The sequence below is a fragment of the Periplaneta americana genome, chromosome 13, assembly GCF_040183065.1.
Source record: "Periplaneta americana isolate PAMFEO1 chromosome 13, P.americana_PAMFEO1_priV1, whole genome shotgun sequence".
Lineage (NCBI taxonomy): Eukaryota > Metazoa > Arthropoda > Insecta > Blattodea > Blattidae > Periplaneta > Periplaneta americana.
This window is the reverse complement of record NC_091129.1, coordinates 160,718,855-160,743,614: the sequence shown is the minus strand read 5'-3', so window position 1 is coordinate 160,743,614 and position 24,760 is coordinate 160,718,855. Positions and strand designations below refer to the sequence as shown.

General features: G+C 36.6%; 2 protein-coding genes across 3 annotated transcripts in view; one reads left to right on the top strand and one right to left on the bottom strand.

Annotated features, from left to right (window-relative positions):
* Positions 1-4,532, bottom strand: part of LOC138711670 (uncharacterized) — an 8,995-nt gene extending 4,463 nt beyond the window's left edge. Inside the window, exon 1 of the mRNA XM_069842799.1 lies at positions 4,035-4,532. Coding sequence (XP_069698900.1) covers positions 4,035-4,283 — 249 coding nt within the window. The 5' untranslated portion in view covers positions 4,284-4,532. The remainder of the gene's footprint in view (positions 1-4,034) is intronic.
* A 2,332-nt stretch (positions 4,533-6,864) lies between these two features.
* The window catches only part of TAF1C-like (TATA box-binding protein-associated factor RNA polymerase I subunit C-like), a 35,195-nt gene continuing 17,299 nt past the window's right edge, over positions 6,865-24,760 (top strand). Inside the window, exons 1-5 of one of the 2 annotated variants that reach the window (XM_069844532.1) lie at positions 6,865-7,554; positions 10,472-10,573; positions 16,740-16,864; positions 18,922-19,021; positions 23,562-23,690. In XM_069844532.1, coding sequence (XP_069700633.1) covers positions 7,311-7,554; positions 10,472-10,573; positions 16,740-16,864; positions 18,922-19,021; positions 23,562-23,690 — 700 coding nt within the window. In that variant the 5' untranslated portion in view covers positions 6,865-7,310. The remainder of the gene's footprint in view (positions 7,555-10,471; positions 10,574-16,739; positions 16,865-18,921; positions 19,022-23,561; positions 23,691-24,760) is intronic. The other variant, XM_069844533.1, reaches the window with a different exon arrangement.

Genomic DNA, 24,760 nt, shown 5'->3' with positions numbered 1-24,760 from the left:
CTAACTGCTCCGAAGACTAACTCGAACTCAGGTCCACCTCGTTTGCTGCCCAAGGCTGGCTTGCTCTGTCGCTACTGATCCACTCTGACTCACTCGCCCTTTTATTTACAGTAGCGTGCAAATTAATCCGAACAACATAATTACTTATGCAAAAACACTCAAACGGGATAAAAAAAGGATCTAAGACATACCTCAGTAATCTATGTGGCCTCCCTTGTTCCTAATAACAGCTCTGAGACGATTTGGCATGGATTCCACTAATTTCCCACAAATATTCTTCATTTCTTCATCGCGAAATCATACACCAATGAGGGCAGAAATCATCTTCTCCTTTGTAGAACAATCCATTTTTTGCATTCTTCTTTTGCAAATTGACCACACGTTCTCAATGGGGTTGATGTCGGGTGAGTTGCCTGGCCAGGGGAGTACCTGAATATTCTTCTTGTTGAAGAATTCTGTAGTTTTTCGAGACGAATGGCATGGTGCCAGGTCTTGTTGGAACACACCTCTGCCATCCAGAAATGATTTTTGCAGCTGGGGTACGATTCTGGTTTCCAATAAGTGAATATATTTGTCAGAATTCATCATTCCCTTGATAGGTATTAATGCTCCAGGCCCTTCATGTGTAAAACAACCCCAAAACATTACTTTAGGGGGGTATTTGGGTGCTTGTTGGAGATGAGCTGCTGTTACTTTTTCGGATCCTTTCCGTACGTAATAAACACAGTGGCCGTGGACCTCGAAATGAGACTCATCGGAAAAAAGTACATTCTTCCAGTCATTCACTGTCCAGTGTTGATGTAATTTTGCCCACATTAAGCGTTTTTTGCACATAACAGGGGTTAGCAGTTGCTACTTAATAGGCTTACGAGCCCTTCGTCCAGCTTCCAAAAGCCTACGCCGCACTGTTGTGACGTGAATATTCGCCCCAGTGGTAGCCATTAACTCGCGGGTTAAGTCGACAGCAGTTAGTCTAGGATTTAATTTACTTTTCCTGACAATTAAACGATCATCTGCAGATGAAGTCTTCCTTTTCTGGCCACAGTTTCCTTTTTTTTTCTGGGGTGTGATGGATCCAGTCTCCCTGTATCGTTTTATGATCAAATTAACAGTAGCCAAACCGATGTGACATTCTGCAGCAATTTGCCTCTGTGTCATAGAAGAATGCTCTGCTAATGTTATAATTTTAGACTGTTTTCATGGAGTTGTATCCATTTGTGAAGACGACAGAATGTACACAGGATTGCAGTTTTAAGTCTTCAACACAACTGAAATGCTTATAAGTACAAAACAACAGGCAAAATGTCACATATTATAAAAACAATAATAACGACAGACCTTCAACAATGGAATTACACGTACTACAGATGTCGATTAAAGTGGTATGAGCAGCTGTGAGGCCAACAATGACAGAAAATGTAAAAATATGTCGTGTTCGGATTAATTTGCATGCTACTGTATCTTCTGAATAACCGAAAATGTGGTTAGTTCAGTATATACGTTTGAAAACCTGTTGTACACTGTACTGGATGCTACCGTCAGATTGTGTCTGGGTGCATTGGTGGCTAGTTGACAGCATACACAAAAGTTAGTATGCTAGAGGTTGTGCTCCAAGATGGATGTAAGTAAAGTTGAATGGCGGTCATATGTGAAAATTGCAGTTCTTCGTGGCAGAAATGTTCGTCAGTGTCATTCTGAGCTACAAGCCACACTATCAATCCCCAATGCTACATATCATTCCTGATGTACCATCTGCGTCATACAAATCGGAGGACACGTCCAGCACTGCTGTACAATGCCATAATCCTCCATAATAAAGCAACAGCCCGCACTGCACCTCCTGCAGCAATGGGAGTGAGAGATCTTGTAACATCCTCCCTACTCGCCTGATCTCAGTCCATGCGACTTTCATCTCATTCCGTAATTGAAGCCGCTGTGTGGGAAGCAGTTTGCAAACAGGGAGGACATCTTAACAACGTTTTGAAGATGAGGAAGATGAACATAATTCGAAATTTTCTCGAGCTTCCAGCCAGGTCATAAGTTGGTGATCCACCGACGTTTCGAGGATGTTCATCTTCCTCATCTTCAGGTTGAATGATATCTAGGAGTACCCAGCTCCTTAATTTATAGTGCCAGAGGGAGGGGGCAGCCGAGGAGCTGTGCGCTGATTGGCTCTTATTGGTGCTTATTAAATAACACCGAGGTCCTGGCGAAGTGTTCGGGCTATTGGGATAGAAGAGTAAAGGAAATCTTGGCCATAGCAGCGGAACGCGGTAACCTGAATCAGGACTTGGGTCTCCAACTAAGCGCGGCGTGGGCACCGGCTATTAAATTTCTCAACGCCCAGACGACGGGCTGTCATCAGCGAAGGACACATGAGAACTCGTCCGCCGAGCCCATCGTGAGACCCGCGGTCAATCAGCCGAAAAGCACAAAGCAAGACGACACTCGGCCGCGTTCACGCCGTGGTCTGCACCAATGAGAGCCAATCAGCGCACAGCTCCTCGGCTGCCCCCTCCCTCTGGCACTATAAATTAAGGAGCTGGGTACACCTAGATATCATTTAACCCTGAGATGAGGAAGATGAACATCCTCGAAACATCGGTGGATCACCAACTTATGACCTGGCTGGAAGCCCGAAGATGAGGAAGATGAACATCCTCGAAACGTCAGTGGATCACCAACTTATGACCTGGCTGGAAGCCCGAAGATGAGGAAGATGAACATCCTCGAAACATCGGTGGATCACCAACTTATGACCTGGCTGGAAGCCCGAAGATGAGGAAGATGAACATCCTCGAAACGTCAGTGGATCACCAACTTATGACCTGGCTGGAAGCCCGAAGATGAGGAAGATGAACATCCTCGAAACATCGGTGGATCACCAACTTATGACCTGGCTGGAAGCCCGAAGATGAGGAAGATGAACATCCTCGAAACGTCAGTGGATCACCAACTTATGACCTGGCTGGAAGCCCGAAGATGAGGAAGATGAACATCCTCGAAACATCGGTGGATCACCAACTTATGACCTGGCTGGAAGCCCGAAGATGAGGAAGTTGAACATCCTCGAAACATCGGTGGATCACCAACTTATGACCTGGCTGGAAGCCCGAGAAAATTTTGAGTTATCACGTCACCAGGAAAGCTTCAGTAGTTATTTTAAAACAATGATTTCCATTTACGCATCTTTCAATTTCCTTTACTCATTTCCTCCCGTACCCGGACCCAATTTGGTACTAGCATTACAAACCATATTCCAGTGACCTTCAATCGTATATTCGTATATAGTGAGTGAATTTCTATTTCTGCAGCTTTATTGGCTGTAATATAATTGCCATGACTTATGAAATGATGCTCGTATATTGCTGAAACATCCTCTAGAAAGAGAAAAATTTGAAGAGACAGTCCATTATTTTTCTTCAAATGTAGATATACTTCACCTTAATGAAGATAATTTATTTGATGAAATTTCTTGCTTGAAGAAGTATGTGGCTTCATAGAAAATGACAAAGTGGAATGAAAAAAATGCTACCCTTTGCTCAAAATGGAGTGATTTTTTTTTTTTTTCTTGAGAAAATGATTCCCTGTTGATTGAACTATCTCTGTGTCCTGGAAGTAATGCTTCATGTGGATATCCCAAAAATTCAGAATGAATGTAGAAACTGTTTGAGCTTTGCTTGGTACCTTAACCAACTTCAACATGACCAGTCAGGAATTTGCTCAAAAACTGGAATCTAGAGAATATCTGCTTAAAAAAATTCACTCTTCCGAAAAAAAAAAAAGAGTAGTTTGGAATGATAAGTACCGGTATTTTAAATTTTTTAATCGCGTAAGAAAAATATAAGTGAATGGCAATCAAGAGAAATGTTAAAAGTAATTTTTGTATGTCGATATCTGTCCCCGGAAATTGTAAATGAAATCTGGTAACCTTATCCTATTCAGAATCTTAGATTATTTAAAAAATGCTCCTTCAAATCATCACTCCTTAATTAGTTACTTTTAATCGTGCAATATTAGCAAGGAAGACTAACCTGATTTTCGATTATCCTGTCTGCTAAAAAGTTATGCTGCAGACTGAGAGATGGATGAGCCTTCACATAGTCAGTGGCATATATAGTCTTATGTTGAAGTTTAGGTTGCAAGTATCTGCCCTGTTCTTCAAACCAATTTCCAACAAGAACACCAGGGTTGTACTTGTTATCAGGCCAGTTGTCTAGACGTGATCTCTGCTTACTTTTCGGCTCTGAAAGCCGACAAGTTGGTTGACTTTCCATCTGCATATTAACACGTGTTGTTTTATTAATTATACTTTGGTACCTAGATATAATAAGCCAATATACCAAGAGAAGTCTTCATAATTTATAAAGAACTTCGTGTTACCAAGTAACAAGAATTCAGGCGAAAATAATTTATTATTACACTTTGATTTGTTGTAAAATAAATTTCTCCTTTACACTGTATACAGAGTGTTTCATAAATAAGTGTAGCCTGTACATTTTAGCAATGTAATGTACCGGTATAGATTAAAATAATACTGAATTGTCCTGTGATACTTTTCTTGAGACTACTTCATTTCAAAGTTACAGTCTAAATATACAGCAACAAACAATAAGTTCCTCCATAACAGTCTGTTATCTTGTTATATAAAAGTCAGTGTGACTATGTATGTACCGGTATGTGCTGTATGTATGTATGTAGGTAGGAACTTATACATATCTACTCGCTTTGACCGATATTTGCCAAAGTTTCCACATTTAACCTTCATAACCAGGAGAAGAACATAGGCTACATTAAAATCGTACAAATTAACGTTAAATTAATTAAAAATATAAAAATTAAACATCATAAAACATTCATTTATAATATTGAAATCCAATCCTCTACAGTCAATTGTCTGTTGTATTCAACACCGACTTTTACGAGACCATATAAAAAATAATACAAAATTAAATAACATTATTGATACATCATGAAGGCCAAAATCTAAAAAATTCATACAGTAAGTATCTTTACGCATCCAATACTTAATATTGAATCACCATTAGTACCATTGTGAAATATTGACCCACCAAACTTATGCAATGGAACAAGAATTGGTGTGAAAAAACCCATGTAAAACATAACGAAAGTGACAATATTAACTAGCAAAACGAAAGGAGAAGATATTTTATCCCACTTATTTCTATGGTACACACTAACATGCCTTTCGATTTCAAGCAATTGCAATTTCAGTGTGACTAGCATTTGTAACGGCCATATTAAAATGAAGCTCAAGGACAGTCGCTCAAAGTTGCAGACATTAACTTAGAAACTCCGTGTTTTCCAGTGAGAACACCTAAACATATATGCAATAGAGAGGAAACGAATTGTACGCATATCAAAAAGCAATTCAACGATACTTCTGTCATGTTTCTAATGTAGAATGTGAATGTTCACAAGCCAACTGGAAATAACACTGTATTACCGGTAGGTAATTCACTGCTGTTTGCATTAGTAAAAATTGTAACACTTCAACGTCAATATATTTTAAAAAAAGAAAGGGATAAGTTAGGCCCACTTACAAATGATGAATTTATGAAGTCAGGGAAATGGAAGATAATAAATACAGTACCTTAATTCATTGGAATAATAATAATAATAATAATAATAATAATAATAATAATAATAATAATAATAATAATAAATACGTGAAAAGGATAGACTACAGTGTTCATGTAAAATATATTAAGTTTCTTTCATTTTTTCCAAAAAGGTACGGTTTATGAATTGAACAACAGGAAGGTGGTACCTTAGTTTATAATATAATATCTTCTAATATCAAGAATGACAGCCATTCATTTTAATATAATTGAGACGGAGAAGTTTTGAAATTACGTCTATTGACCATAAATTATTGTACAAAGCATTTAATAAGCAACGGTATGAATCATCGACTAGAATTAACTTTAGCTGATGCCATTGATGAAGTAGGTGGTGTCAGTCATTTTCAAATAGTCTTGGACAAGCTATACACTTTATACAGCAGGTCACCAATGAATCGACGTCAGTTAGCTGAATGTGCTGTACAGCTCGACCAAGCAATTAAGGTATCAAGGAAATAGCAGAATATCATGAAATGGCCTTCCCAGTCACTGAATCTAAATCCAATAAAATTATTTATGGGAGGAACTGGATTGCCAAATGCACAACGTGTGTCAAACCTTCAAAAAACACTTGGTGTCCTAGAAGACTTTTGAAAAGAGATTTTGGCTAGTGTGATACAATAACTTGTCCACTGAATGTGCAGAATTGTAAATAAATTACTTTCTATTAAGGGTAGCTTTGAAGAGAAAACAAGAAAATTTGAAATTAATTTTCAAGAGAAAGCCCCTAAATTAAAATCCACACCTGATAATAGTAATGAGTACTGGACGCATCCAAATAGCTACAATACAGATACCTAACAGAAGAAACAATAGGATAGAGAGGAAGTATGAGTATTAAGAAACGTTGGGTCACAGGGAAACTAGAGAAAATGAAGGGAAGGAGAAAATGGATAACAACACACAAGAAGGAAGAAGGAACTACAGGAAACTAAACAACGAACGAAGAAGAGAAACTAATAAGACGAAGAAAGTCTGGATGAAACAGAAATGTGAAGAAATAGAGGATCTAGAGAGAAAAGGAAGATATAATTTAATGTACCACGAAGTAAAATGTTTGGACTTTATGAAATTTGTATTGCTGATATAGGGATTTAGCGTTTCTGCAAGACTTTACAGCGGATTTTTAAGAATCGAGTTGGCAAGACTGGACTCCACAGGTCTGGTAATCGTTAAGTCTATGGTTGAGATTTAGCCGCGTTCTATCGGACCGGTGGATATCTCACGCTGCAGCGAAATAGAAACAACTGAAAGGTTCATTGGCGATTGTACGAGTTGTTGAATTTGCTACGCTAGAAAGATTTTGCGAAAATTTCATACTGTCATCTCGTTCAAAGAAAGTAGAACACTTAACAATTTATTTCTTGAACCAGTAGTCTGGTCCGTTGACATGTTCCGGCCTATATGAATTCTTGTCTTCCACGTCAGCAGCTACAGTAGAAGAGAATGATGTGGATAGTTTATATCTCTCTAAAAGTTACAATACATTTTTATTATTAATCTTACTCGTTTCTTTAGATACTTGTAAATTTAATTTAGCTACATTTTATTTGGCGATTTTTAGGCGACAATTGTTGGCAACACTGGCTGTGTTCAAGGGAAGCGTAGGAAGGCACTACCGTGTCCTTTGTGTGTGTTAACATTAATAATGATTAAGCCAGGAGTATGAAATTACTTTTAAGAACACTTCATTTTATTCTGTTTCGCTATAATAATTGTATTATCAACATGACAGAAGTGTTGAAGAAATGTAATGTTGCAATTGTTATAAACTATCCACATTATTTAGTGCCCGGCCATAACCTAAATAGTGAAATATTAGAAGAAGATGAGGGAGGTTCAGTTGGTTTCTCATACACCTGTGAGCATCCGTTACCATTCTTACCTCCAGCTGCTACTTCTGAAATAGGTAAACCAGAGATGATTGGCACTGAAAAGTGCCTTTTCGTAAGCATGATGATGCAGACAAATCTTCCCTTTTTTAATATTCTAAGATATAATTGTCAGTGAGGAATCCGAATACTGAAATTTTCCCCTACGATTTGTACTTTCAGATTTTCCGACGTAACAAAATGTAAAATTAAAATAATGAACCATGCATGATAGCTGAATCTCATAAATGCTGATGCCTAGTCATGATGCTATGGAGTGGCACTGAAGCATTTTTCAGAGACATTATGATGTGAGGCGAGAAAACAGCGGATGACTCGTGGTCCACTGCTAGCGTGGTTTCCGATGAGCTCGTAACCATTTTTCCGGCACTTCTACAATACATACCAGTACTAACAATAAATGTTCAATAATTTGGACTTACCACGCTCACATTCGTTGTTGAAAATGGCCCCCATTTGTCGTCACACACAACTGACTTCTTTTGATAAACGAATGAATAGCACTCTGGATTTCCACATCATTGATAGCCTGGATTTATTCTCGTATATAGTCTTTTAGTTCATCTGTAGAATGAGGATTTAACCTATAAACCTTAACTTTTAGTTCTTCCTATAAATACAAATCATAGGGTGTTAGATCTGGGATTCATGGAGCCCACAAAAATTACTTAGCCCATTAGCCTCGTACCAGAAATACGCCATAATTCCTTCATTGACACGGCAGCTGTGTGAGCAGTGATGGAATTTTGTTGGAAATAGACTGACAATCGTTCTGCATATGTAAGTTCATCAAAGAAGGGGTCGATAAATTAACTGGAGATACTTTTCACTGTTAATTGTGTAAAAAAAAGGCCCAGTAATGTGATGTCCATTAATTGCACAGAATTTGTTGGTAGGCATTACCTAAATACACAATCACTAAACTTTGTACCCTTGAAAAATCAAGACTTTTGTCACACAACCCGTGACTACAGCGTCTAACAGCCCACGTATTGCAGACCATGCAGGGGGTGGGCCACCAGTACTCCGCTGTTGTCTCGCCTCATGTCATAATAATGTCTCTGTACAATTTCATGTAACATTTCAAATTTCAATGAAATGCTTTATCACCTATATTCTATTTCAATTCTTCAATGTTTTCAAATGAAACTCTCGTTATCTTTACTAGCTCTTCATAGATTGACCTTGACTGCTTTTGGTAAATCATCATTTTTCTAAATTTCAGTATTTTTATGGCACTATAAAAATATAGGACTTACTAACCAATCTGGATTTAGACAAAGGTGCAGATGACTAACTTTACATTCTTTTCATCATTCTTTCTAGCAGTGGTGTAGCGTCAATGTAAGCTAAAAAGCTCAGCTTCCCCAGTTAATAATAATTTCATAATAAACCTGCAGTTTATGGACAAAATTATTTATTAATTTTAATAGAATCTATATTTACGCGTTAAATATTGTGATGCAGCAGGTTAGGATGATTTGTGATGCAGCAGTAAACAAGAAGCCTGCACACACCAGCTTCCAAGCAGACTAGTTTCTTACACTCATTCTTCCGTGTAATCCAACCCGCAGATTTTCCATCCCTTTCTAACTAAACTATCCTGGTTGCAAGGCTCGCAAGAAGCTAGCTTTGACATTGAAAATAAGTAGTTTCCGAGTTATCCCTTTTCGTCATTTGTGTTCAGTTGAAGTGTTAGTTTGTATTGTGGCTGATATAATAAATAATGAGTGAAATAACAGTTCCTGACACCAATTTACTTGAATTTTTTAGGACAATTCTATTATCAAGACTGACTTACGAACAAAAGTGTGATCTAAAAAACAAATGACCGACTCCCTTGCTGTCAATGAAGGACATAACCAAAACATAGACGCATACTTACAGTATGTACTGTATCTGTTGACCATTAATATTGTGATTTCTCTAACTATGACAGGGAGTGAGCTAATGTTATACGTATACTAGTACATGTCTATTTGTTAGAGATATGTGTAAACCGTGAAATCATATTTTACCATGTACCATTTGAGGTCATGCCTTATTGGTGTTACGAGGTTCCAACCAATCTTCGACTGCTGACCTGACATTGACTACTATTTATTTTAAGAGTATGTTTTTGTAATACGTTTTCTCATATTGTATGAAAGACAACTTGAATTAGCTTCCCCTGCTCAAAGTTTCATGCTATGCCACTGCTTTCTAGTATATCTTTCATCTTCAGGACTCTAAAATGAAGTTTCTGATTCTAATTAGTGCATTCTGTTTATGTTGTCTATATTTATCTACGATTTCATTACAATCTTAGCTCTCCTTCTATGTGCACTCGAATAATGATGAACTTACAGTAAATTGGTAGGCCTATATAGGCTAACTTTGCTACAAAAAGTTTAGGATTTATTGCGTTTCATTGGCCCAAAATATGTAACATCACTTTGCTGGAGTTTGTTTTGTTTCTAGATGGTGTTGTTCAGTTATGCTCATGTTTTTTATTTTTATCGATTTTTAATTCCTACAGAATGAAATTTATTATGTGATGTAACAAAGTATATCCAATTGTTACCAGAGAGCTCATTTCAATCTTGGTAGGTCTTGTTCCAAAAGGTTACAAATTTGACCACTACTTTAGATTTTTTTTTTCTTTATATAGTGAGGCTTGAAAATTTGATTTAACATTTCTAAAATTGTTGAAATTTTAATTATCCTGGACTGAAAATCCTTTTCACTTTCATTTGATGATTTGGACATATTTGCTTGTTCCAGTAATTTTATTTTCCATTGTTACGGGTTAGGTTCGTGGAAATAATAGTGGTTTTATGTTTCGTAGTTTTTAATGTAAAGTAGAACGGAAAAAAAAAAAAAATTATGAAATATTTAAATGATGAAATTTGAAATTCTGGTTGAATTTTTATATAATAATATTGTTTATTGCAGTGTTGAAAGGTGAAGATACAGCAATGGAACTAGTCAAGAAAAAGCGTCTTTGGAATTCCAGAATCAGAATGTATAAAAATTTATTTAAGAATGCTAAAAGAAGTAAGTATTTACAAACAAGGTTGGAGTATTTTAAGAATAACTGCTAATAAATGAATTCAAAATCAGCTACTGTGTTACGTCATATATAACATTTATACTAAAAAAAAAACTCTGATTGAGGTTCTCGCTGATATGTACACTTAGCGGCAAAAAGAATGGGACGGCCGACAATTTCTAAGTTCCAGAGACATAACATTGTGCATGCTCGTCTCGTCAAAGCCATAGTTCACCCGGTAACACTTAATTAAACCTTTTTTAAATTTGCTGTATTTTGTTTAAGAGTCTAAAATATGTAATAAAATCGAATGGAGGGTTGATTCTAGATACATCAGGGCCCTTGAAGAGTGAAATAATAATAAAATTGATAAATACAAAATCAACCGGTGCGAATATGAACAGCAAAACCACGTATTATGCCGAAATGATATTAATGTTCACAGTAGCGTAAGTCATTACGGCAGTGGTCTGTTGAACAAGTTGATAGTAGTAACTCAAGGTTCGAATCTCCCCAATCTTCTTTTTTTAATTACAAATTTGCCATCATATGTGTCTCGCAAAACTATAATTATGTGGCGATATCTCTTAGAATATGCCCAAACTCTAATAAATAACAAACCTCCCTCTCTCTTTCAAGCAACACTGCTATCTGTTAATACAACAGGAGAATTATCCGATACACACCGCCAACCGGATTCAAAGATGGTTTACGAGGAGGTGTGATGTCGACCCAGTCGACTGGCCTCCAAATTCACCAGATATGAATCCGATTCAAAATTTGTGGGCTGCAGTCAGAAGGATCCTACGCTCTAATTGGGCAGAAGAACCACCCGTTCGGACACCTGAGGAATTGTGGGACAGAGTTCTAGATGCGTGGGAGGAGATGGCTAAGAATTTAGACCTGTTCCATAATCTTGTGGACTCCATGCCGCGCAGAATGAGGGCAGTTGTTGATGCAGGTGGTTTGTGGACGAGATACTAGTCCCCACCACAGGCCATGTTTTGCTAATATATTAAAAAATTGTTTGTTTTTGTTAATTTAATTATTTATTTGTGTTTTATATGCGTCCAGTTTTTTAGGATGTGAAACAAGTATTTTTGTTTTTACAGGCCAGGTCTCACCTATTAATAGCCCACAGGTGATGAGCAATAATATTTTTACAAGGCAGGCATAACGAAGTTTGTTAACAAATGCCATTTCACATTTAAACTAATAAATTAAGTAAAAGTTAAAATAAAAAAGTAATAATTCTACCGTACCGGGAAGCGAACTCACAACCTCTGGTACAGATGTCAGACTTCTTACCACTGGGGCACACACTGCTCGTCAGGTTTACTACATTAGAGACGGACGACTTTCAATGAAGAGACATCACAGCAATGCCTTGCAGTGGGTTACGTTTACACGAGTGAACCGCGCGATAGAACTTAGCATTTCTATCGACCAAGAGTCGGCTCATTCTTTTTGCCGTTAAGTGTACATATACCTATCGCTACCTATCATAGCTCCCCAAGTGCGTCACGATGCTGGGTGGGCACCGGTCCCATACACTGGCCAAAATTTCGTGGGAAAATTTCTTCCCCCATGAGGAGACTCGAACCAGTGCACATTCCGTAATGCGGGTCCTAGGCAGGTTGCCTTAGACCACGACGCCACGGCATAGGACTACTTAGAAAAATAAAAACAATAATTATTGTAAAACACAACAAATTATCAACTTTCACTATTTCAGTTCGAATTTCGCGATTCCTGGCAGCTTACACCACCTGCCCAAATCAACGCTTATGTACGAGTAGCCACTAGGTGGCAGACAGTGACTTCGCATATACTGATAATAATGTTAATAGTGATGGACACAGCCTGCCACCTAGTGGCAAAATAACTTTGATTGAGCAAGCAGTTTACGCAGATATAGCACAGTCACAAAGCTTGAGGTGTTTTTTTGCATTTCTCACGATACAATGCTCCAAGCGGTTAGCAACTGAGAGTACTAGGAACAATAGACTGTGATAGTAGCGATCCTAGTGGCTAGCAACTAAAGTTCAACTGTCATTGAATGCATATTTCCTATGTATTGAGCTTCGTGACTGTATGCAATCCAGCAGACAGTGACTAAAATGTAATTAAATATATAAAGAGTATAAATGATTACTTAAAATTTGACATGATTTTTTTGAAAACTGTTGTGACAATGACATCTATTGAAGATTTAGATAAACAAAATATATATAAAAATATATTACTTACATTATTTTTCATACAGAAATATATATTTGATTATCCACTTTTCAAAAAACAAAAATATCTGTATATTTATTACACACACTTCAAGTTTTTATCAATTAAAATAATAGAATTGCAACCGTCAACTTCCAAGCTAATTGTTGGGTGTAGTCACTACAGATTTCGATATCAATTGCCTTCTTATCCAATGTCTATCATGTTAGCCATCTATAACATGTAAGAAATGTGTTCCTCAGAGATTACGTTCCATGTAGATCAAAAAGAAAGAAAAATTGGAGCTGTTTTCAGAATAACCCCATAGTTTCAGAGTGTCTTTTTTTTTCTTTCCGCCCTTTCGGTTAGTCCCATATTCAGAGTAACAACAGTGATCAGTCTCATTGACCATGACTTAATTATGAAGCAGATAAGGAATTCCCAGATTCTCATAAATTACCTTCTTGAGGAATACTGTAGTACATATCTTGGCCATCTAGAGCTCATTCACACGTCTTAAACCTGTGGAAATGGTGGTAATACTAAACATTTTACAATATATTTATTTCCAGAGGAACTCCTCTTACACACTGCTACTGGAAAATGTCCAATCCCACAACTGAGGCTGTTAATATTTTTGGTTTACCAGGAATGAGAACTATTTTACAACTTATTGTTATAAAATGATTTTGAATGATGGAAAATACACATTTCTGTAAAACACGGAACAGAGCTGGATATACAGGGTTGGGCAGATAAAACTGGCCCGTGTTATGACATTGATAGGTCAATGGAATGAAAATGAAATGCATTTACCTTCATAATAAATGTTGGAAGTGCCCTCCATCTGCATCTAGACACTTCTGTGCACGTTTTAACAGGTTCATGAAAGCACGTCTCAATTCCTCATGGGTGATACTGCGGATGCAATTCCGCAAGTTCTCCTACTCACATGAACCTGTTGAGCCAATCTCGTGGCAGACTTTCGAGGACTCCTAGTCATAAATTCATTAATTCGCGCCGTAAGTTGAGGAGTCCGGACAGAAGGAGTTCTGTACCTTGTTACATTTTTTTATGGATCCAGTCGTACGCCATTTTCGCACCAAATCTTGAATGCTGCTTTTCGCTGGTACTGAGCGAAGCGGATATTTGTCTCTGAATAATTGTTGTGTTCCCTTAATAGAGCTGGTCTGTACGTACGCCTCCACAATGAATATTCGCTCTGGTATTGAATAAGTCATGCTTATTTAAAGAACAACTCTTTACATGTGTTTAGAATGTCTGACTTTTAAACAGCAACCAGAAGAGGTTATAAGCAACAACAATGACACAAAACACGCGGAAGATACAGTATAGCCAACATAATTACATTTTCAAGAAAAAAGAAAGAAAAGAAATCAATACCCTACATAATTTATTTTCCAAATCATATGACATGAGATGGGGCCGGTTTTATCTGCCCAACCCTGTAACACATGATTTCATAAACTTTTATATGATGGAAGTCTAATCTATTGCTGAAATAGAAAGAGAGAGAGAAAAGAAAAGAAAGAGTGAGAACTCTCTTAAAACTAAGAGAGTATCAAATGGTTCACCCTCAATAATCTCAAATATTAAGAACATTGAGGTATCAAAAGTATCGAGGAACCAACTCGTTTATTATTGCTTGTAAAAGATGCTTGTGTTTATTAATAAATATTAATCAAAACAAGATCCTATACCTAGGCCCACCATTATTCATTCTCAACTCTTGATAACATTATCATGCAGAGAAAGTGTTGAGGAAAGAATGTTATATTTACTCCTGCAAATATAATTACAAATTGTACATTTAATCATTTTGGATTTATAGTTAAACCTGAAAATGTTATTTCGATATTTGGACAATAATGTATTGTTAGGAATGGGTGTGTTATGATTTGTAATGCTAAACAGACCTGTTAGGGAAAAGGATATGTTAATTAAAAATCTTTGTCTTTTAGGTGTAATGATACCCTCAGGTATACGCACACATGTAAAATGCACACATTGAAAATGGGAATTAAATAATCTTAGACCAGCCGATAGTGGTTAATAAATTGTAACTTTGTTTCGACATTAGTAACCACTTAAACAAAATAATAAACCTTAAGTACTTGTAATAATAAAATATTTTCCCATGTGTTTAGTTACTACAGGTCCCTGCCCTTATTTAAATTGTGTAAAAAATATATATAAGTAAACGGCAATGTACCGGTAACAGAAATTATGTTGAAAGTGTTTTTTATATGCTGATATCTAGAGAGCGGATTTTTATGTGCTAAAAATTTAAATATATTTATTTTTTATGTGCTAAAAAGTACGAAAATATTTGCTAAAAATAAAAAAAAAAATATTTATTTTAAATATGACAAAAATACATTACTTAGCTTGAAAAAAAAAATGTCACTAGGTAGGCCTACTCACCCACCACACTGGAGTGCTAGTAGTTGGCCGAGAATTGCAGTGAACAACAAAGGTCATCTCCAAATTCTCCAGCACAAATGCATGCCGATTATCTCTGAACAATGACTTATACTGTGAAAACGATCTTTCCATATCACAGGACGTCAGACGTGCATATTTAAAGAGAGGAATATCACAAACACAAACACCGTCAATTTCACCTACAGGCACACCCTCCAATACTTGAGCAACTTTACAAATTTTTTTACATCCACTGTTTTTCCCAAACATATTCTGGAATTTGTCCCTTAGTACTTGTACTTCTGAACCTGGTAGCGAGTCTAGTTTAATTTTCACAGCACGCACCTCCCTGTTTCAGACAACAGGTTTTTGGATGTTTCGAGTTTTTTTATGGTATCTCACAAAAAGCTTAGATTTGCTAATAGGAAAGCCAAATCGTTTTTTAAACAACCATCTTTCAGTATATCTTGAAGGATATCGATTGACAAAGCCCGCTAACAGGAAATCACAACAAGACGTATTGCCTCACTCGATGGACATTAGCGAGAGGTGAGAGATTTGTTTAAATTAAATAATGTTCATACCCGAGCTCTTATCTCTTGTGTTTCACAAACAAAGCGTGGAATGAAATCATCTTCAGCAAAAATAAGCATTCCTAATTATGTGTTGCAAGATCTCTCCTCCTTGTCCACGTTAATTTATTCAATAATAATAACATTGATATGCTACCTAGCAGTTCTCAGAACTTGACGCAAAATTACTACAAATATGGATCACGGATACACCACACAGCGCTTAGAAACACGAAGCAACCAAGAATTCTTAAAAAAGATAACGTATTTCTGAGTGATATAATTCATTTAGTTTTAGAATGTTTAAAAGTTCTTGTAAAGAAATTATTTAAGTAAAAAAACTCCAAGATTTATGTGTTTATAATAGATTTCCTGAAAATATGTATTTACATAATTTTTTTGTGAAAATATGTGGTTTTATGTGAAATAAAATTCGGGTTTTAAACTTGAAACTTCATGTTCGGAATTTTTTACTTTGTTAATTGTGTTTTATCACATGCAAAAAGAATATTTAATTACATAGGAATCCACTCCTTACTGATATCTGTCCATTGTAAAAAAATCTGGTAACCTTAATATAAATAAATCCTTAAATAAAGGTAAATTTAACCAGCCACATCAGACGCCATAAAGGCATAAAAGGGGTATTGAAGTAGAGTTTCTAGAATGAGATGATGTGATTGGCACTGTGCTCTGACTGTCTTTTACTCCTGGGAAAGATACGGGACTCAATTTGACATAAGGCTGAGTGGACCTCTGGACTCTTCTAGAAGTTTTGGCAATGAAAAAACTCATTACCACTGGGACTGAACCCAGAATCAAATTTTTAAATACTCATTACTAATTAAAATTTTCTGATAAGTTGTTTCTTGCAAGTTGTTGGATTTGCTGCTGTTAATGTAGCCTAACACTTATGATGCAATTGTTATTTCAGCAAAGGAATTTTGTGGCACATTACAAAATATAATTTCATCGCCTAAGGGATTAGGATATATGTCATATCAAGAGGCAAGTTTTGTTCAGTTAGTTACAGAAAATCCTGATGAAGAATTTGAAGGGGTAAGTTCTATAGTTAATTATTTATGAATATAATATTTTCCTTTGTTTCTGATTATGAATTTGTGAACGGTCGAAGACAGTTTTAGGCCCTGGTGAGATATTGCAAATTGTTTTGTGTTTGTGGGATCAAAACCCGGTAGGCATACAGGACATTTCTGACAGGTTTCCTCAGAAATTGAGTTTCAATAATTAGTTTGTAGTGCTTATATTATGGTTGCGTTTCGTTATTGGATATCCTAATTTTAATTACAGATATGTTAATATTTTATTGTACGTGGGTAGCAAATAAAGTAGTGGCAACATTGCTAGGAATAGGTCATGCGCATTTGCATATGATATGAGACAACTCGTGATTGTACCTGTTGGAGATATTGTCGATGTATTGAATGATAAAACTGGTTGCTATAACAACAGATGTTATTATTGTGCATGGTTAAATGTAAGCACTATTTGTAACTACTTTAAAGCATGTTTACTAAACTTGAGCAGCGATCGTGGATGAAAATCGAGGTAACCCTTGGTAGAAATACATGCCAATGTCATCAAGGATTATTTGAAGCTTGTGGCAACGATGCACTACTGACTACAGTATTGGACAATTGCAAGATTAATCCAGTCTCTACCATCATATCCCACCTCCCTCAAATCCATTTTAATATTATCTTCCCATCTACGTCTCGGCCTCTCCAAAGGTCTTTTTCCCTCCGACCTCCCAACTAACATTCTATATGCATTTCTGGATTTGCCCATACGTCAACAAAAGTGATATTCCTCGAAAGTTACTACAGTTAGTCTTGTCCCCCTTCTTAAATATAGGTACGATTATGGACTCCTTCCATTGTTCTGGTACAATTTCCTTTTCCCAAATAGCAAGTACAAGCTTATAAATTTCTTTAGATAATGCGCTCCCACCCTCTTGTATTAATTCTGCTGGAATTTGATCGATACCTGGAGACTTATAATTTTTTCAGATTTTCTATCGCAATTTCGACTTCAGAAAGTGTGGGTTCGGGTATAAAGTATGCCTACCATACTTACTTACTTACAAATGGCTTTTAAGGAACCCGAAGGTTCATTGTCGCCCTCACATAAGCCCACCATCGGTCCCTATCCTGTGCAAGATTAATCCATTCTCTATCATCATACCCCACCTCCCTCAAATCCATTTTAATATTATCCTCCCATCTACGTCTCGGCCTCCCTAAAGGTCTTTTTCCCTCTGGTCTCCCAACTAACACTCTATATTCATTTCTGGATTCGCCCATACGTGCTACATGCCCTGCCCATCTCAAACGTCTGGATTTAAGGTTTCTAATTATGTCAGGTGAAGAATACATTGCGTGCAGTTCTGTGTTGTGTAACTTTCTCCATTCTCCTGTACCTTCATCCCGCTTAGCCCCAAATATTTTCCTAAGCACCTTATTCTCAAACACCCTTAACCTATGTTCCTCTCTCAGAGTGAGAGTCCAAATTTCACAACCATACAGAAGAACCGGTAATATAACTGTTTTATAAATTCTAACTTTCAGATTTTTTGACAGCAGACTGGATGATAAGAGCTTCTCAACCGAATAATAACACGCATTTCCCATATTTATTCTGCGTTTAATTTCCTCCCGAGTGTCGTTTATATTTGTTACTTTTGCTCCAAGATATTTGAATTTTTCCACCTCTTCGAAGGATAAATCTCCAATTTTTATATTTCCATTTCGTACAATATCCTATATATGCCTACCATGCAGTATGAATTTCATAAAATGGCCCTGTTGGAGGTACAGTTATTCTATCTCAATTTACATGTCTAAATCAACTTTTAACGCCAAAAAAGTTACATTTCAGCAAATGTTATTTTATCTTCTTCATTTTTCTGTAAAAGGAAATGTCATGTTATTGCCATAATTTTATAAAGTTTTATATCCAAAATAAATCTTAAAATCTCAACTTACAATGATCCTCTGAACAATAAGGAATATTGTATTATTATTATTATTATTATTATTATTATTATTATTATTATTATTATTATTATTATTATTAACAATAGTTTATGATTACAGGCATACAATTGGTACTACACTGGAGGATGCTTAGATCAAATGACAGTAGGAAATAAAGTGATGCTATTAACTACAGATGGTGCAAAAGGAGATAAACTGTGTGAGTAATTGTTTGATCTTATTTGACTGAGGACTGAATATTCTGGAGTTCCTTTCCCAAACAAACTGTGTGCATGTATGAATTTGAACTTTTTCTTTCTAATGCCACCAGGTTTTCTGGTCTTCTCTCCTGGCTGTAGCTTAGGTATAATCCACTTCTCAGTTTAAGCTGCTTGGAAGGCGGAGTTACATTACCCCGATGATATGATAGAATGGTCATGATTATGTTGTGCCGTTTATATTTCGGCACGTCAGTTTCTCCTTTCCATTTCTTCTATCCTTATGTCTTTCTCTGTTTGTTCTAGTTCTTCTTAATCTTCATAGATGGCCTGTAGTTTGTTCCTTTCTGATCTAAGTCTTATTTCTTTTATATAGATGGCTTACTTCCTCTCATCTTTCTGTTTTTCCGTTTTCTCTGGTTCTGTTCCTATAACCTGTGATGAGTTGAAACCGGGGGAGCAGTTATTATTTTATAATAACGGTTGCTGATTGGTTAAGATCCAGGGAGCAGTTAATATTTTATAATAGCACTTGCTGATTGGTTAAGACGGTGGTGCCAGTTTATATTTTGCCTTTGTGGCCAGTGATTATTTGAGAGTAGCGTCTGTCTGGTGGTGGACGGCGTGCAAGCTGGATGTGTACACGTTGTTGTGGGAACCTGCGATAGGATCGCGGAAGAAATAAGTCTCGTTGTGGGGGGGCATGCAGACCGGGAGCGTGTCGACAGTTTCAGTTACGTACAAATTGTTGCGGGAACCTACGATTGGATTGTGGAAGAAAGCCTGATAGAGGATGGTAACGTTTACTCCCGAGGTCGGGAAGTTATACTCAGTCATTTGATGTGCTACCTATATTGAACTGGATGCGATTTTCTGCTTAGCTATCAGGCAGTCAACTCTGTTTAAATACCGATCGATATTTTATTTGCTGTTCTGGTCTCTCAAGCTCGTGATGTAACTAATAGTCAACCACGGGCTACTAGAAGTTTTATTGCCTTATTCTGGAACGTTTCACGTAGAGATTTCACCAATAAACTTTGTACGAGTATGGAATTCAAAATGGAGGCTTTCATTGTTGTGTGATGTGTGAGGGGTGTCCATTTTCAGTGTAACGATTATATGTGTGTTAAGTATTGGTTATGAGTGAGGTGAGTCGACAAGATGGATGCCAACAAAGAGGAATTACCATTCATGTAAGGTAACCAGTTGGGTTTAACATTACTCTGTGACGTATATATAGTCTGTGTGACGCTATTATTTGGTTTATTTTAAATAAATGTCTGTCTTTAACGTAGGCAATGTGTGTTCTCACTTCATTACCTCGGTGAACTGATTACCATCCTGATCATAACGTTTCATGGCAGGGTTATTTGGTATAATTATATTTATCATTTATTCTACCGATCAAAAGTTCTACCAGACCCAGCGGCAGTGCAATGTGGCGCCAAATTGCTAAATTTCAGAACCATAAACAAACACAGGAATAATCCCCTCTAATGAAGAATTCCTATGCTCTAACCAGAAATCGAATCCGGGAGCTCATATGCTGTAGCCAGAAACTCTTAACCAACAGACCATGAGGCTGGTCGAATTTAGAACATTTTACTCGTAAGGAATAGGGGTTTATCTTTCCACAACAGGTTCAAACCCTTTCACAGTCATGAACTAACACTGCAAACAGTCTCTTCCAGCTACTGTGGCATCGGTCATAATTTTTAACATTTTTTCCAAAATTCACAATCTCCAAAAACCTGTTTTTACAGGAAACGCGAATTTCTGCTGCCATTGCTACAAGCAAAAATTAAATAGGAATTTACACTTACATTACAACTCAAAAAAATTTCATATCCATTGTTCAAGAATTAAAACAGAAAATCAATATCCCGAATTTAAAATAAAACTTACAAATTAAACCAAACCCTTTAATTCTATTAAATATAGAATATAATCTAAATTTAACAGAAGAAATACTGAAATCAGAAGTAAACACTGAAATACTGAAACAATTGTCTTTAGAGACAATTAATATTAGGTACCCTCCACAAAACTGGCTTCATTTATACACCGACGGATCCTTGATCTCCAGAGAACAAGGTGCCGGTGCAGGTGTTACGTGCTGTCTCTTCTCACTTTATAGATCTCTTGGATATGGAACAACAAGTTTTGACGGTGAAATCATTGCAATAAGGGAAAGTCTCAGGAATCTTCTATGCCACATCAATAAATTTAGGAATGCAGTTATATTGTCAGACTCCAAAGCAGCTATTCTATCAATAGTCTCTAAACACACACCTTCATCTCAAACAGCAGAAATGACTAAAATGCTCTCTCAATTAATATCACTCAATAAAAGAATTGTATTCCAATGGATACCATCCCATTGTGGAATCCTGGGAAACGAGAATGCGGATGCTTTAGCAAAGAAGGGCAGCACTGCTACTTACAGACCTGTTACTAAATCTATGTTTTACTCTGTGAAAAGATATACTTAAACTTCAACAAACAAAATTTGATAACACAATCCCAAGGGAAAAAAATGGAACTCTCTGCATCAAAATCCACAGTTAATTCCCGATTTACCACGAAAATCGTCTGTAGCTGCATTTAGATTGGCAACAGGCCATAATTGTTTGGCCAAACACCTGCATAGAATTGGAATATATCAGTCCCCTAACTGTCCATTGTGCAACTCAAACCAAGAAATGGATTCGGAACACCTCAAAATCTGTGCTTCAGTGGCTGGTCATGATAATATCTTTGAAAAATATTGGAGTGCAAGAGGTCAAATGACTTTATTGTCAAATGTCTGGCATTAGAAAACAACAACAACACTTACATTATTTTTCATGTAATTTTGCTCCTCTTGGAGAATTTCTGTTGTGGTCCTGTGGTTATAGTGTTTAATGGAAAGAAAGTAACTAATTTTTGCTCTGGATTTAATTGGTTATGGAAAAAAATGCATTCTTTTCATTGAGATTTCACAGGGATTTAGTATTATTTTGCATAAAATAATGTCACCAATGTATACCAGTTGTGAAACTTGGACTCTCACTTTGAGAGAGGAACAAAAGTTAAGGGTGTTTGAGGATAAGGTGCTTAGGAAAATATTTGGGGCTAAGAGGGATGAAGTTACAGAAGAATGGAGAAAGAATTGCATGCTTTGTACTCTTCACATGACATAATTAGGAACATTAAATCCAGACGTTTGGTATGGGTAGGGCATGTAGCACGTATGGGCATATCAGTGGCGTAGCATGAAATTTTGAGCAGGGGAAGCTAACTCAAGTTGTCTTTCATGCAATATGAGAAAATGTATTACAAAAATATAGTCTTAAAATAAATAGTAGTCAATGTCAAGTCAGCAATCAAAGATTGGTTGGAAGCTCGTAACACCAATAAGGCATGACCTCAAATGGTACATAGTAAAATATGATTTCACAGTTTACACATATTTCTAACAAATAGACACGTATACATATAACATTCGCTCACTCCCTGTCATACTGAGATAAATCACAATATTAATGGTCAATAGATACACTATTACTATCATTACGTAAGTATGTGTCTGTATTTTGAGTGTGTCCTTCATTGACAGCAAGGAAGTCGGTCATTTGTTTTTTAGATCACACTTTTGTTCGTAAGTCAATCTTGATAATGGAATTGTCCTAAAAATTCAAGTAAATTGGTGTCAGGAACTATTATTTCGCTTATTATTTATTATATCAGCCACAATGCACACTAAAACTTCAACTGAACACAACTGATGAAAAGGGATAACTCGGAAACTACTTATTTTTAATGTCAAAGCTAGCTTCTTGCGAGCCTTGCAACCAGTGTAGTTTAGTTAGAAAGGGATGGAAAATCTGCGGGGTGGGTTAAACAGAAGAATAGTGTAAGAAACCAGTCTGCTTGGAAGCTGGTGTGTGCAGGGTTCTTGTTTACTGCTGCATCACAAATCATCCTGAGCTGCCGCATCACAATATTTAACGCATAAATATGTTGTTGTTGTTTTCTAATGCCAGGCATTTGACAATGAAGTCATTTGACCTCTTGCACTCCAATATTTTTCAAAGATATTAAACATAAATATAAGCATAAGCATAAATATAAACTCTACTAAAATTAATAAATAATTTTGTCCATAAACTGCAGGTTTATTATGAGATTATTATTAACTGGGGAAGCTGAGCTTTTTAGCTTACATTGACGTTACGCCACTGGGGCATATAGAGTGTTAGTTGTAAGGCCGGAAGGAAAAGGGCCTTTGGGGAGGCCGAAACGTAAAATGGATTTGAGGGAGGTGGGATATGATGATAGAAACTGGATTAGTCTTGCTCAGGATAGGGACTGATGGTGGGCTTATGTGAGGGCGACAATGAACCTCCGGGTTCCTTAAAAAGCCATAAGTAAGTAATTATTACTATCACCATTATTATCACCATCATCATTCAGATAATTACAGTCAGTTATGTGTGCTGTATCTTTATTAAATGTTTTCCTATTTCAGTTCGTTGTTGATCATGTTAACTTTTCTTACAGGCGCAGTGCCATTGTTTTATAAGTCAAAATGGAAAGCCTCATTACGAAATGCTCAAACCAGCAATCCCAGAGTGGGTGACAGAATTTATCAGTTATGCAGTATAAGTAAGAATGAAGAAGGTAAGTTAGGTAAGAAGTAAGAAATAATTATACATCTTGATTACACAACTTTTAACACTGTATCACTTCGGAATATGTATGATAAGAACTTTCTTGTGTTAAATTTTAACGTACCTTATTAACATGTTTCGACCTCTTTTGGGTCATCTTCAGAACTGGTCGTTGTTGGTCTTGGCGCCATTTGTTTCCTGTGAGGGTGCATTCGTATCATACATATACCGAAGAAATAATTTATGTACAGTGAAATCTCTCATTTACGGACAGCGAAGGGACGTAACAATCTGTCCGCATCTGGGAGGTGTCCTTTATTGGGAGGAAGACTCCCCAATATAACAGTAAATTTATAACATGCATTTTGTATCCCTTCACGCTTTAAATTAAATGTATTACCACAGTCTAGTATATACAGTCACGAAGCTTGAGTTTATGAGGGTGCTAGGAACAACAGACTGTGCAGGTAATATTTAGCTTTGTCTGTAATGAGGCGATAGTAATGATCCTAGTGGTTAGCAACTATCTATGGATGCGTATTTACTAAGTATTGAGCTTCATGACTGTATAAACTAGACTGTGGTATTACTGTAGTTTAATTCTAAATACAGTATACTACAGTAAATTCTTTGCAACTTTGAAGTACAGTAGATAAGACCGAAAAAGGAAAATACAGTACTGTGCCATACCATTTTATTCTCGAAACAGAACAACTGATTGAAGTGAAGAGAATAATCCTACCAACCCTATCATGTGTCGAATACAATTTCACGATCGTGGAAACCTTGGACCCATCAGACAGGTTAAATTTTATGATTTTGTTTATCCACCCGCTTCCAGGTAACAAGGGGTAGCCGGCTGGGCTAGTGGTAGCCTACGAGACCCTTATTGTCTTCTTTCATGTTGAGGAATTTCTGTACAGTACTGACAACTAAATTTTTCATTTTTGTAACACATTAGGTTTTGAAATCCAAGTTCTGTCCGCAGTCACCTCCTGACTGCGGAAACCCTGGACTGTGAAACAGCTGTCCGTGTCCGTGTCTGAGAGTGTCCGTAAACAGAGTTAAATATACAATTATTTCTATATT